The sequence below is a fragment of the Telmatherina bonti genome (genome assembly GCF_933228915.1).
Source record: "Telmatherina bonti genome assembly, chromosome: 14".
In the NCBI taxonomy this organism is placed as follows: domain Eukaryota; kingdom Metazoa; phylum Chordata; class Actinopteri; order Atheriniformes; family Telmatherinidae; genus Telmatherina; species Telmatherina bonti.
Genome location: NC_136612.1, coordinates 24544559 through 24559041, shown reverse-complemented (window position 1 = coordinate 24559041; position 14483 = coordinate 24544559). Strand labels below are relative to the sequence as shown.

The 14483-nt window shown below is 39.8% G+C and overlaps 2 protein-coding genes across 7 annotated transcripts; one reads left to right on the top strand and one right to left on the bottom strand.

Annotated features, from left to right (window-relative positions):
* Positions 1-341: 341 nt before the first annotated feature.
* Positions 342-9474, top strand: epn3a (epsin 3a). 6 transcript variants are annotated; one of them, XM_079252446.1, is made up of 11 exons: positions 342-558; positions 2262-2989; positions 5648-5763; positions 6337-6414; positions 6886-6978; positions 7466-7549; positions 7736-7865; positions 8078-8245; positions 8349-8444; positions 8527-8763; positions 8880-9474. In XM_079252446.1, exons 2-11 carry the CDS (start codon positions 2407-2409, stop codon positions 9173-9175), a joined length of 1881 nt encoding a protein of 626 aa, XP_079108572.1. In that variant the 5' UTR covers positions 342-558; positions 2262-2406; the 3' UTR covers positions 9176-9474. The 6 variants fall into 6 exon arrangements, with proteins under 6 accessions (XP_079108572.1, XP_079108574.1, XP_079108573.1 ...); XM_079252448.1 differs by having other exon boundaries at positions 2259-2989; positions 5675-5763; XM_079252447.1 differs by having other exon boundaries at positions 2259-2989; positions 8081-8245.
* A 251-nt stretch (positions 9475-9725) lies between these two features.
* arl16 (ADP-ribosylation factor-like 16) lies at positions 9726-12165 on the bottom strand. The gene is made up of 4 exons (XM_079252403.1): positions 12113-12165; positions 11901-12017; positions 11683-11798; positions 9726-11521 (listed from the first exon to the last, which is right to left on the bottom strand). Exons 1-4 carry the CDS (start codon positions 12140-12142, stop codon positions 11356-11358), a joined length of 429 nt encoding a protein of 142 aa, XP_079108529.1. The 5' UTR covers positions 12143-12165; the 3' UTR covers positions 9726-11355.
* Between the last annotated feature and the right edge of the window lie 2318 nt (positions 12166-14483).

Sequence of the window (14483 nt, the reverse complement as noted above, 5' to 3'; positions counted from 1 at the left end):
GGATATGTAGCAGGGTATTGGCAGGGTTTTCTGAACAGATGCAAGCTGGGTTCCTAACAGTGTGTCTCCACTTCCACCACGTGGTCTGTAATTATTTTGTTTCCAGCCTGCACAGTTTAATCCTGAGTGGGATTCCTCAGCATATGATCAGCTGCTCCAGTCAGAGCAGATGCGTTTTCCATCAGGCGCTGAAGGAGTTAAATCTGACTCTGCATGCACAGAGCAGGCCTCTCTCCCTCCCTGCTCCTCTCTACATCCATTTTTTTTTTTTTTTTAAACTGTGTGTGTTTTCAGGGGGGCTGTGCCATCTGCAGGCTCGGTGCCTGGATTTGCGACATGCACACAACTTAAGTTGGAACAAATCGCTCCCTTTCTCTTTTGGATTTGTTTGTAAGTTGACACTCGGGGCTTTTTTTCCCCCTCTCTCTTCCTCCTTTGCGCTTTAAATACCTACAATAGTTCAGCTCTGCGCCGGGATATGTTGAGAGGCGGAGACGTTTCTCGTTCCTCCCGAATCCTCCCCAAGTTGGGACCCCACGGACACGCCATGGCATGAAGGTAAGAGGAAAAGTGAACGCGACGAACAGACTTAATTGCGACGTTATAGTCACTTATATGCATACTGGAGGTTGTAACTTTTAAACTCGGAAACATAGCTGAGTCACCGTCACATACTTCACCTACGCGCTCGTCCCATTTGACGCAATAATGGCACCAGTCAGCCGTCCTGGTTCGGGACAGAAAGGGCTTGTGAAAGGAAAGAAGTTGGTTTTGCACTCCTGCTTTCTTCTTGTAGTTTATGGGACAGGTGTAAACATACCATGGTGCTCATTTGGGCCTGATTTGGGACCAGTTGTTGTTTGGTTCGTGTAGATATGGACGTTGGGAAACCAGCTGGGCATTAAATCGGAACACTGGTTTAATGGGTAACTGAACCATCCACAAGATATCTGATCGCTTTAAGAAGGTAAAGGCTTCACCATCTGAGGTTAAACAAGGACAAAACTCTGGTTCATTATTTGATTGTGAATATTATGAAATGTAAAAATCCATGTGGCATAACCACCCAATTTCCTGATTTTGTGTGTGTGTGTGTGTTGGAGTGTAATGACAAATTCTCGACTTGATAACAAGCCAGAGGGAAAGTTGAACTTTTTTTTTTTCAGTTAAATTTGCAGCTTTACACCCATCTCCTCTTCTTACCAACATTAATGTACAGAAAGTATGCAAGAAGGACAGATTTAAGGTATTTCTCTCATGATCTCCTGAACTGGACTGAGTGGTGAACTGGGACTGCACCCATTGGTTTCACTTAAGCATTCATCTGAGCCACAAATATTTCGATTGTCGCCAACACTCAACAGTCTATTTACAGCATCCTTACAGCATCCAAAGCTATGAGGTAGCATGCTTGATGCTGCCTGCCATCAGACATACATACTCAGCCACATCTCACATGTGTGAGTGCTGCTTTACTCCGATGTTACAGTGTGTTAATCTGTGACAATGAAAAAGTTTGGTTCATGAGGTGAAAGGGGGTGGTATAATGAAGTTAATAGCTTTTTGCTAAAAAAAAAAAAAACCCAGAAAGGATTGGTGCTCATATCTCTGTTCTGGAAACACTTATCAGTTCTACCAGCTGCTCTTCTGATTAGGTTTAGACAAAGCAGTACAATGTTCAAGGCAAAGTGGCGACATTTTCTTTGCCTAATGATTTAAATATTAAACCAGGACACTGTAATTCTATAAAAGTTTTATTTGTATGCAGCTGTGACAGTTTTGGAGTCTTCAATAACCGGGATGATGTAATCAGGTTAGAAAAAGAGGGGAGGGAAAGGGAGCCCCTCCTGTTTCTGATAACACGTGAAGGTAAAAATACAGGTTAGAAAAGCAGCAGATTGCGTGGATGTCCCTGCGGTCAGTTTGGGTCCAAAACAAACAGGGGGCTTTTTAAGTGAAAGCAAAAACTGGGAAAATCTTTGAGAAAGTAGCCAGCACTCACTGAGGAACAATCCACTGTGTGAATTCAGACAGATCACTTTAAGTATTTTACTGAAAACTGATCCTAGGTGTTCTGTTTCACATTGCCTGAAGGTGGAGGGGCGTTTCCTTTTCGTCCTTCACATAGAAATAAGTTAGGTTAGCTTTTGCCACTAATTCTGTTGTCCATGACATGAAGAAATTGTGAGAATATATTTGGGTTGTTTCATGAAAAGGAAGCTCATCTTGTATGGGTCTTATCTTCTTTCATTTCCCAGCAGGGCCACACTGGAGGACGTCATTGAAGTTGCCAAGTTGCCTTCACTTTATTGCATTTTTCTGCTGAACTGAACAACCACCTTGCCCAGCAGTGGGTCAGCCTGCTGTTTGACTTTCCCTTGCCAAGTGTGAAACGCCGCTGCCATCATGCAGACCTCATCGCTCCGCCGGCAGATGAAAAACATGGTCAACAACTACACGGAGGCTGAGATCAAGGTCCGAGAGGCCACCTCCAATGACCACTTGGGACCTCCCAGCACTCTCATGGCTGAAATTGCAGACTTGACCTTCAATGTGGTGGCCTTCGCTGAGGTTATGGGAATGATCTGGAAGAGGCTGAATGATCATGGCAAAAACTGGCGTCACGTTTACAAGGCGCTCACGCTGCTAGATTATTTGATCAAAACAGGCTCCGAGCGTGTGACTAAAGAATGCCGGGACAACATATACACCATTCAGACCCTGAGAGACTTCCAGTACATAGATCGAGACGGACGTGACCGGGGCGTCAATGTTCGAGAGAAGGCCAAACATCTAGTGGCTCTGTTGAGGGATGAGGAGAGGCTGAAGAAGGAGAGGAGCCAAGCTCTGAAGACAAAGTCACGCATGGCGGGGGTCACCAGCAGCTTAAGCTCTGGATCCATGCCCCCACCTTACCCAGGGCGCCAAACTGCCAGTTCGTATGCGGATGATTTTAACAGGTGCAGAGGCTCGCCATCATCCATGCACGGTGAGTAACACGAACATAGTTATGTAATGACTCTTTACAAAACACAAGCATGTCTATTATCAGACGTAACATCCTTTTGGTCCCACTAAGCTACCTGCCAGCTGAAGGTTTCTTGTGGCTTCACTGCAAAGTGTTATCAGATAACATCAAAGCATGATGGACGATTGAAAACAACAGAAAAGCATCGTTTAACTTTGTTTATCAGTCACTCAAGAGGTTCGGTTTAATGACAGAAAATGTAAAAAAGGGGAAAAGTACATCACAAGTTTTTTTTTTTATTTTGGTATGTAATAGCAACACACACCCATGTTTACATTTGAGTATTGATAAATTACTTGTTACTTGCGTGATATTTCAGGAAATGTTTCAGTTTTGTTTGCCGCTGACAGTTGGACGTCTGCATTCCTTTCATTCTCCTTTATAGTCATGTCAGCCAAACAGGATTTACAAAAGAGAGGGGCCCTGTTTGTGCTCAGAACACTCCAATATGAAACCACAACTGGATGCAGGACTGTGGTGACAGTATCATGCCTGCAACTGGAAAGTAATTGAGTAGATTACTCAATTACCTCTAAAAAACCTGAATATTTATAGATATTTAACTTGACATTTCCACTCCACTGCCTTTCAGAGGGAATTTGGCACTTTGTTCTTAACTACATTTACTTTATAGCATCTATCAGTATTTACTTTCTAGATAAGGGTTTTGAATAGTGAATAATATTACAAACTTTTAAAATATAACACATTGTAACAAAGTAAGTCAGAAATAATCATCCAGCTTTTAATAACCTCTTTGAATTTGATGTTTCTTAAAAAGTAGTGTGACCAAGATTTTATTTCTGATATACTATTTGCTTATTACACAACTTTTTGTCTTTAAACAACACCAAATAATTTCAACTTTTTTTAAATGTTCAGGTTTAATCTTACAGTAGACCTTTTTTTAAGCATATCAAATACTCAATAGATGTCTAACAGACAAATATAATGATAAAACTATACTTCTGTTTTTTAAATGTAGGTGTGCAGTGTTCATGTTCAGTAACTTAGTTTTTAAATTCACACTAATGTAAAATGTAATAGTGAGATTTGATAAAAAAATTTTAAAAAATCTCGATTTAATTTACCGAAGATACTCTTGGTCTATTTGAGCAAAAACATGAATGAGATCTCAAACCGATATCTAATGCCATTTGTAATAAAGTGATATATCAGCAGGATCATTTTACGACTACTTTAAGCACACTTTTAGCCTGATGCTTGAATACTTGAGTGATTTAGCCTTAAATATTAATGTTTAAACAAGATCTATGGCTAGACGCAACATTAAAATCCCATCTTCAGCTGTCTGAGATGAAGCGCTGGTGCATTTTCTTCAGAAAAAGATCTGTTATGTTACTGACTTATGAGTTAAAGTAAACAGCTCAACCTCAAAACACATGTTGCAAAAGCATTAATCATGTGTACATGTGATGTGTTCGGTGTGCACCGTATATTTTAGCATTTGTGTGGTCTGTGTGGTGTGTGGTGTTTATGAAGGGTGTTAGTCAGTGGCTGAGCTGTGGTTTTATAAGACACTAGCTTCTCTTTTACTTTCATGTCTGGAGCTTGTTTCATGAAGGAAACGCAGATGTGCCCACAGATGGTGTCTGACTGTTTTATTACCGCCGATCAGTCAAACATCTTTTTTGTCCTGCGCAGATTCTACTTAGTGGATGTTGTCTGCATACCTCTCTGGTGCAGAAGCAGCATCAGTGGAAACATGTGGCCAGTTACTAACACTTGACTCTGTCTCTGTGGTTTGGTGTGATGTTACAATAGGAGCACAGTTTGTTTGACTGGGGCGTGCTTCATGCTAGATAATCATAACAATATCACACTGTGGAAATCCGAAAAGCAGTGTGTCCCAGGTGATAAAACCAAGAGTTTTCTCTTTTAAGAAAATGCTTTACTCCTTTATTAGTTGGGTGCACATGCCACTTCCTTCTTTAGTTAATTTTAATACAAAAGGGACAGTTTTAGTGGATTCCTGGCCGTTCCAGGACACAGGAGCATGTGGACTGTTTGGACAAAATGCTGATGGATGCTGTAGGTGTGGGTCAGGAGGTTGGCATCAGCTAATTGCCAGTAAGTAATCCAGCTCAGACAGGGGATATTGAGGGGCAGCGCAGTGGAAGAGATTGGTTTCTGAGATCTGACTTTGCCGACGTGTGGCCGGCTTCCCTCTTTCAGCCCTGTGACCCACAGCCTGGCACCCAAGCTGGTATGTTGCCAGCCTCCCCATCAATTATTCCCTAAAATCTGAGTCGTATAACCCTCCCAGAAGATTTCGGGTAATAAGGTGGGCCCCATTCCAATCCATCCATTCCTCTCCCCCGCCAGAAACCTAACTCTCTACACAGCCGCGCCATTGTTCTCAGTGCAGGCAGAGTTGGGCAGACTGTGGCAAGCCATGCCAGCAAAAGCCTGAAACAACAGGCAATGGAAAATTAACATGCAAAAACACTGCCAGCTCTTCCTGACCTTAAAAATCAGCCTGAAGTGTTTCTTTCTTTTCCATTTCTCTCTATCTTTAAACCTTTATCCCTATATCTCATCTCTTCCCATTCTTCCCTGAAACCCCCCCACCCCTTCACAATCTCTCCATCCTCGTAGCCTCCTCCTCCTCACAACTCGCTCCAGACCTGGAACAAGCTCGACCAGCGACCACGGGAGAAGAAGAGCTGCAGCTGCAGCTGGCCTTGGCTATGAGCCGAGAAGAAAGTGAAAAGGTACCTCTAGCTCAAATAACGCACACACTCTCACACACAAAGTATAAACCTCTCACCCCTCCTGCACATGCGTGTGGCAACACTGCTGCCGACATGTTAAATGGACCTCCCAGCCCCTTATAAGCTCAAACACAGTTAGTGTTGGTGAAGCGCTGCGCCTGCTGTGGCTTCTGTGCAACCATTTCCCAGAAGTCTTTACAGAAAGTGATGTGATTTAATGTCATAATTAATGGCATTCTGACCAATCAGGGTGAGTGATGCTGAAGAGTGAGGAAGCTGAGTGTGAAACAGTGAGAACACAAACAGGATATGTGCATCGATCCACTCCAAAATATCCACAGATCTTCATGGCATAGGCAGCTACTGAGACTTAAACTCAGCTCCTTTACGAGACTACAGACCTACTGGGATTTTGATAAGAAAGTTAGATTTGGTCTAATTTTTCTTTAGACTAACTTGAAGTTAGCGTATAATCCCAATGTTTCTTCTTAAACCACCTGGGTAAAATCAGGCATGATTTGAAAAGCTCCCTTTGATTAGTCTTCCTCCCTAATCCTTCCTGCTTGACTCTAGTCACCTCCCACAGTGGATATTGATGAACAGACTCAGCTCCAGATCGCTATGACTCTCAGCAAGGAGGAGGCCAAGAAGGTAGTATGCCTGGACCAGGGATGACCCTTCCTATGCATCCTCTGCCTTGCTCTCTTGTTGCTCTGTGCACTAAAACAACTTTAATAGTTCAGGCTGTTATTTTCCAAGAACCAACCGCATGCACTACTTGGCTTTTTACCCCCCATAGATCTGGTCTATTACTTCCGTCACTTATTCACTTTTTGAACTCTTAAAGGGCTTTTTTAAAGAAAAAAAAACATAAAGATTAACCAACTGAAACTTTACCCTTTTGTTGTACTAACAACTTGATTTTTTAATCTCTTATTCAAATTGTTTGAGGTTTACATCCCAAACCCTCTGACCTGCTGATATTAGGATGAATCCCTTCACTGTTTTGAACTGCATGCCATGTACAGTGAGGATGTCCAAGCCTTGCTCCACTTTTTACTGAGCTAATAATCATAAAAGAAATAAATTAGACTAATTCTACCTCTCTTAATACCCTGACAGCCAGTCCAACGTGTCCCTGCTGGCAACATGGATATGGATGAGGACACCCAGCTCAAGTTAGCCTTGAGCCTGAGCAAGGAGGAGCACCAGCAGGTAAGGTCTTCAGATCATTTCAAAGCTTTGGAACCGCTGCTTGGAAAACACTTTCCTTGTTTTTAAAAAAAAAAAAAAAAACTTTAAAAAGTCATTTCCACACATTCTGCTTCCTTTGTTTTGCCATTTTAAACAGATATAACACACTTTATTACATTATTTCTACAACCACTTGCCACCTGCCCCTCCTGTCGCATCCTGTCTCTGTCTATTCTCTCCCGTTTTTGTCCATCTATGCAAATATACAGTAGCACAATAGAACTGCTCTGTTAGAGATCACAGTGATGCTCTGCTCTCTCCCCTCTTTGACCGGAGAATTTTCTAGTTTGTGCCAACTGCATGCATATGGTGCCTTGGGAAAATACAAGCTAGCTGTCTGTCCTTTGTGCTGTAGCTGAATCATAAATATGCTATGATGTGACAATATGTGAATTTAGCCAGAGGCGGTCATGCTCAAAGGCGTCCATGTGTCTTTATCCATTTATAGGAGCAACTCAGTCGCCGAGGAGATGAGTCGCAGCTCCTAAAAGCTCTGGAGGAAAGCAAACGTGAAATGGAGGCAAAAGGAGGGGTATGAAATATGTAATTATATATTTGGGTGCATTTATCCATTAAAACAACAGCAATTAACCACATGAGTGTAACTTTTGGTTGTAAGGTCATTTTATTGACACAACTTAAATATAAAGTATCCATCAAAAACATAATTGAAATGAAAGATCCTGAACTAAAGATTTTTTCTGGTTTGTGTGGTCAGACGGCTTTTATGGACCTGGTAGATGTTTTTGCAGTGGCTACAGATCCACCTCCCAATGACCGTGCCTGGAATAATGCTCCACACCAGGCAGCCACTGGCGGTGGGGGTTCAGACCCCTGGGATCACTTGGGTGAGCCTTCAATGAACTTGAAACATCCGAAGCAAGACTGTGGGAACTCTTAGTCATACATGTTTTTTTTGGTACAAAATGTGAGATTATTACAGTTCAAGACAAATGGAAATTTTTATAAAAGAAAATCTTTTAGGTTTTTATTTGCTTAATTTTAACCAAGTTATGCAAAGAGAATGCCCTGCCTTCATCTACTCTTGTTTTATGTAAAGAAGACAGCACAAACATCCCTAGAGCAGATTCTCCCTGGATGGTACCTCCACCTTCTAACAGTCCTCCACCTCCTTGGGAGCCCCCAACCAACTCCTGGGAAGGACTGCAGAGCAATGTATCCAACCCCAACCCAGCTGGCCGAGTGTGGGATTTACCTGCAAACACAGGTGGGTGTGTGTGCTTCCATGCGCTCAGCTTCACCAAAAACAGACCCAAAAAAAAACACATGAAATTCTGTTTTTCATCCCAATTAAACTTTTGTTTTAATAGCTTCCACAGGAATTGATCTATTCTCTGCTTTGCCAGAAGGAACAGCAAGTAAGGGAGCAATTAAAGAAGTTCTTCCTCGAAGTAAAAGCCCCTCAGGTAAAGCAGTCATTACACCAGTCATTGTAGGTTTTGTGCAACTTTCAGATTTTCAGCATGGTCTCTCTTTCCATCTGGTTAGATGGGGATCTGTTTGATGAAGCCATGGATGGCGGTGAGGTGAGCGTTAATGGGCGTGAGGAGGGCAGTCCTGAGCCGTTTGACCTGTCGTGTCTAGGAGAAAGCTTGGCTGCACCCAGCCCTCGCACATGCCGGACACCCGAGTCCTTCCTGGGACCCACAGCCGCTTCCTTGGTAAACTTGGACACCTTGATCCCAGTGAATCCCTCAGCCAAGAACAAAAACCCCTTTTTATCAGGTATTCATTGTATGAGCTCTTTTGCACAGCAAATAAATGACAGTCTACATTTAAACCGACCTTTGAAATGTTAAATGCATGCATTACTATTTTGTTTTTTCTGTGTTTTGGTTTAGGCCTGAGTGCTCCTTCGGCTACCAATCCTTTCCAATCTGAGCAGCCAAAACTGAGCCTTAATCAGATGGGCGGCTCCAGCTCCACTTCTGTGACTCCTCAAGCTACTTCTCTTCCATACAGTGCCTCCCTGCCCCTGCCTATGAGCCATCAGGGTGCCAGTATCCCCTCGTCACTCACACATCCCACCCAGCCTGGTTTGGACCTGCTAAGGAACCTCCCTGAGCCCTTGTTGCCCTTCTCTTCTGTCAGTTCTCAGGGATCAGATTCTGCACAAAACCAGAACCCTTTCTTATGAGGACCAACCAAAATTGAGAAAAATGTCCTGGAAAAGGGGGGAATGTCTATAGGTTACGCTCCTGGAATAACACATATTCTGCAGACCAAACCGCAGCTCTAAGAACTTGTATGCAATGCCTATTCTTTGTTGATTTTATATTGTTGTATAGTACAGTAACACTTAGACTGATGCAAGCTGGTTCTGCTGCTCACTCTAACAAGATAGAAAAGAGATAACAGATTTTTTATTAGGAATTACTGATGTCATGTAAAGCTCATTTAAGGCCATAATCTGTTGCTGACTACAGACTACATGCAAGCACAATTTGATACTTTGATGTACTTGACCTTAGACATTAGAACCAAATGTGTACAATTTCTGATAATTGGTAATGGTTACTTGTTATGGGCTGATATATATACACACACACACACACACACACACACACACACACATATATATATATATATATATATATATATATATATATATATATATATATATATATATATATATATATATATATATATATAAAGTACGTGTATAATTTAGTTATAATGAAATTATTTGAAGGATAAAAACACATTTTGGGAGAACAGGCTGTTAATAGGCAAGGCAGCGTTTAATGATGCTTTAGTCATTGCTGTGATCCACCAGGTCTCATTAAGTACAGCTGTTTAATCAGAAAACGGTTTCATTATTCAAAAGACTTTAAGCATAATCCCGTTTCCTTCATGTTTGATTAATTTGATTTGAATTACATCATAAGAATTCTTGTACACACCCAGGTGAGTTTCAGCATTTGCAGTGATGCATTCTGACGCCCCCCTGTTGGTAAAACAATGTCATTACAACCACTGGTCAGAATTATTGACATTGCTGAATTTCAAATGCATAGCTCTAATCATCTTCAGAAATAAATCCAAATGAAGCAATTCTCAGGCATCAAAATGTACTTTTAGAGGAACTTTCAAAATAAGCAACTTATTTTTTGTTCATCTGCTGGTTGACTGGATGTGATAGTTAACTGTGGGAAGGGTTGTCTTTACCTTAAGGCTTTCATTTATTGCTTGTATACATGGGCTAGCTTTTCAAAGTGTTCTATGTTGGTTTCCTTTGCCTTTAGTCTCCCCATGTGATTGGGGACCCTCTGTACACATTTTAAGAAACAATAGTCTTACTTTCAATAATGATGTCCTCTTTGGAGTCCTGCTTCATATTAGATACAGAGTAGCTCCTGTCAGCCCATGTAAACTTTAGGTCATTTTATCAACCTGCCATGCCTGTTCTTTTTCTATTTACTACTACATTATCAGATTTCTCTCTCAAAATCTCTTTTAAATGACACATTCAACATTCCTTTATTTCTCCCAGTGGGAAAATTTACAGCGTAACAGCAGCATAAAACCCAGACAAAAAGGAAACAGAAATGCAAGGCATGCTAGAAACATCCGCATACTTTCATGTCTGAAGGTTTTCAAGAACAAGCGAAACTTAAAACTGATTTTAAAGTCTTTGCAGATTGCAAACAATACAAATAAACATTTATGTTTGTTTGTCTAAATAACAGAATCACTGATGCTGCCAGTGATCTCTCTTATCCGTTGTGGAAAAAGAGACGAGTGAACTTTCCTGGTTTAGTGAAGTAAAACTTTCCTTAACAGCATTATTCAGGTCATGTCTCTCCCAAACAGGAGAGTCTTGCTCTCTCTTTTTTTTTTTTTTAAATAGCTTAAAATGAATCTAATAGATTAGGTATCAATGATAATGTACAAAAAATATTTAGTTGTTTTCTTCATAATTTTTGCAGAATGAAAAACCTTTCTTTTAACAAATAACTTCAGACATTTATCAAATCATGATGGTAATTAATTGCCTAATATGCATTTCTCATTTGAATTTTTTCACAGTTCAGATTACCTAGAACTCTGACCCGTACTGTGAAATCAATTGAAGTGACAAACCATAGTATCTTCCTTTCCAACCAGTCCACTTAATCATATGGTACTCAAGACCATTTTCAGTTCTTTCTTGTCGTACACCTTGCAAGATTTAGACAGTCCGAAAATAAAGGGAACATTAAATCCTCAAAAACAGTTTGCAAACTGTCCTATTAAACTGAGGATCCTGTCCAAATGCTTGAAAGCAGATCACAGATGTTTGTGAGAAAAGTATCACCATACAAAAACAAATGGATTTCACTTGACTATGATGGATTCCAGCCAACTCAACACTTCCTTCAGTCCTTCTCCAGAGCGGGCACTGACTTCCAGTATTGTGATGGGCTGAGTTGCAGATGCAATGATGTCATCTATCCTGAACAGTGACTTTATCTCCATAAGGCTCATAATGCAAGGCATGTCCCTGAAAAAGGTTGGAATTGCAAATCACAGAATAGACAATGGCATAAAACACACTCCCTATGGCAAAAGATAATAGCGGATATTACAGTTTGACCTGCTGACAGTGAAATCTTAAATTATGTAAAAGGTCATTTGTGCGAAGTGCTTTGTATGTCGTCTCACCTCTTGTTGAACACAATAAGCACAGAGACATTGCTCAGCGGCTCAGCTGAAAGGACAGACAGCAACTGGATACATGAGGACGATATCTGAGCAGTGTTTGCTGAATCCACCATGAACTATGAAAGAAAAAAAACATTAAGTTAAGTTGATTCAATAGTCAAGTTGATAACTTTCTCCAAATACTAGAAATGGATGCAATGCAGACAAAATGGCCATACAATGATGGAGGTGCAATCTTTGAAGTAACTGGGCCATATAGGTCCCATGCAGCCTCCCAGTTCCCTCACAGTGATCTTCTTCTTTTTCAGAGTTAAGTCAGTCAGATTGGTTCCAACCTAGGAAGGATTATAGATGTCTTTACATTACAAGGAATGGGTGTTGCATTCAAACTAAGCCTGTAGTCTTCGTTTTACATTTATGTACTTCTTACTGTGGGAAGAGTTGCAGGAGGAGAGGGCATTTCCTTTGAACCGTGCGAACTACAAAGTTAATCAAATCTGTAAGGAAAGATATCCAAAGGCGGTACTGTCGTGAAATATGAGTGGGCACAATTTTCAGAAAAATCTGCTCAATGTGTTGCACTAAGTTTTATTTAAAGCTTTTTTAAAAGTACAGTTTCAAATGTGTAGGAAAATGTAGTACTGAGCTGACATGAGATTTTCGTTAAGCGTTGGAATAAAAAGCACATAATAAAATACAAAGCGTTGAGTAGCTGTGGTTTATTTCCTAGGCAACAGTGACAAGCTAAAACTTAATTAGCTTGTTAGGCTAGCGAGGACCACAACTGTTTTCTAGCTGTAGTTCAAAACATTCAGACAACTGCAAAGGATATTTTGTAGACGTTTAAGAAACAACGTCTTTCCAACGCCAGTGGCCCCAAGAAGTAAACACACTTCTCTGTTATTCATTTTAATTTGTCCGTCCAGCACATGCACTGCGAACTTTGCTATAGCACATAAGCTAGCCTCTCTTAGCACCATGGCGACAACCACGTGAGCATTTTATTTTACAGCGATTGGATAGACATCCGTTATTTCGATCGCGTATCTGATTGGTTAATATTCAATCCGACGTAAATAAGACGGAAACAAAAATACACAGACGTTAATAGAGTAGACTCCGCATTGGCTACTGGGGCGCATAGACATATGCAGCCGCCATCTTGGACAGGTCGTCCTCTCACACAAGCGGTAGTAGTTACGATGCCTGAGCACTGTGTGGCGTATTCTTGTTCTAATAGGCGGACTATTGAGAGTAGGGCTCGGGGGATTACTTTTCACAAGTAAGACTGAACATCTTTATTTTGTTGTATTTAATAAATATAATATATATAATATAATAATAATATAATTATATATATATATATATATATATATATATATATATATATATATATATATATATATATATATATATATATATATATATATATATATATATATATATATATAAAATACTGTATTTATTTCCACCAGCGAAATCTTAGCCAGCTAACGCTAGTTATAGTGCAGGTGTTCACTCGGCTATGACGGCTAAATAAGACTTTATAAATCATATATTCCATAACACAGACTTAATGTTAGATTTACAACTGACCCAAGAATGCTACAGTAGAAATAAAACAAATATCAATGGTATAAAACATCTCTCATGTCTCAAACACATCCCACAACATAACGTCTGACTGGATAATAGTTTGCAAACAAGCTCACTTACAATTTCAGCAGCTTTTGATTCATTATCAACAAAGTGCTTTTATTTATTTATTTGTTTGTTTGTTTGTTTGTTTGTTTACTTATGTTAAAAAGGGTTATAAGAAATTTAAAAGAAGAAGTAAACAGGAAAATATGAATAAAAATGGAAGATAGAGAATAGAAAAATATGATTAAAATAGTGAGATGAATGAAGAAAATAAGATTTACCTCCTTTGAACAGTGTCTTTGAATATACTCTCCCAAATCTCCTGTTTTTGTTTTGAAGGTTTACCAAAACACATGTGAGGAAGAAGTGGGAAGTGGCCTTACGAAGGGAAACTTCCCTGCTACTGATTCATCCGTGCTTTGCAGTGAGTGTTTTAAGCAGGATTTTGATGGAACCGGTCAGATTGTGAGACTCAGAGATGGTATTATTCCATCAGTCTTCAGCTCACCTGGAGTTGGTGTAGAGTCGGTGTATCATCAAAATGGCTATCAGCATTCATAAATGTAGTCTTGATGTCATGTCTCAAAACTTAATTTCTTTATATATACCTAATAAAGATCACATCGTAATACCTGACCTTTTTACAAAAGAAAAAAATCACACACACAAATATATGATAGAGAAGCATAAAGTACTATTCAGCTGTTTTAATAAATGATTAATATATACAATATAAATCATTTATAGTGTCAATATCATTCATATATTTATAGAGCATCTATATAATTTATATATCAGTATAGTTCATATATTTGTAGTGTATCAATATAGTTCATATATTTAAAGAGTATCAATATAATTCATATAGATATAGATATAGATATAGAATCAATATAATTCAGAGAGAGAATGATATCAACCATAAATGACTAGTCTGGATAACAGGAACATGACAAATCATAAACCATATTTACACATGTACAAAGTTGATAATGGAAACTTTACATGAGCTAAAAACCCTGAAGAAGGACTGCTTTGCAGAGCTTTTTTCCTGTGCTCCCTTTCTGCAGTTCTGCATTTATGAGGGCCGCGATGTATGACCATGTTTGAAACAAATGTCTCCATGTACGTAAGTAATGGAGCAGAAATGGGTGTTTAGT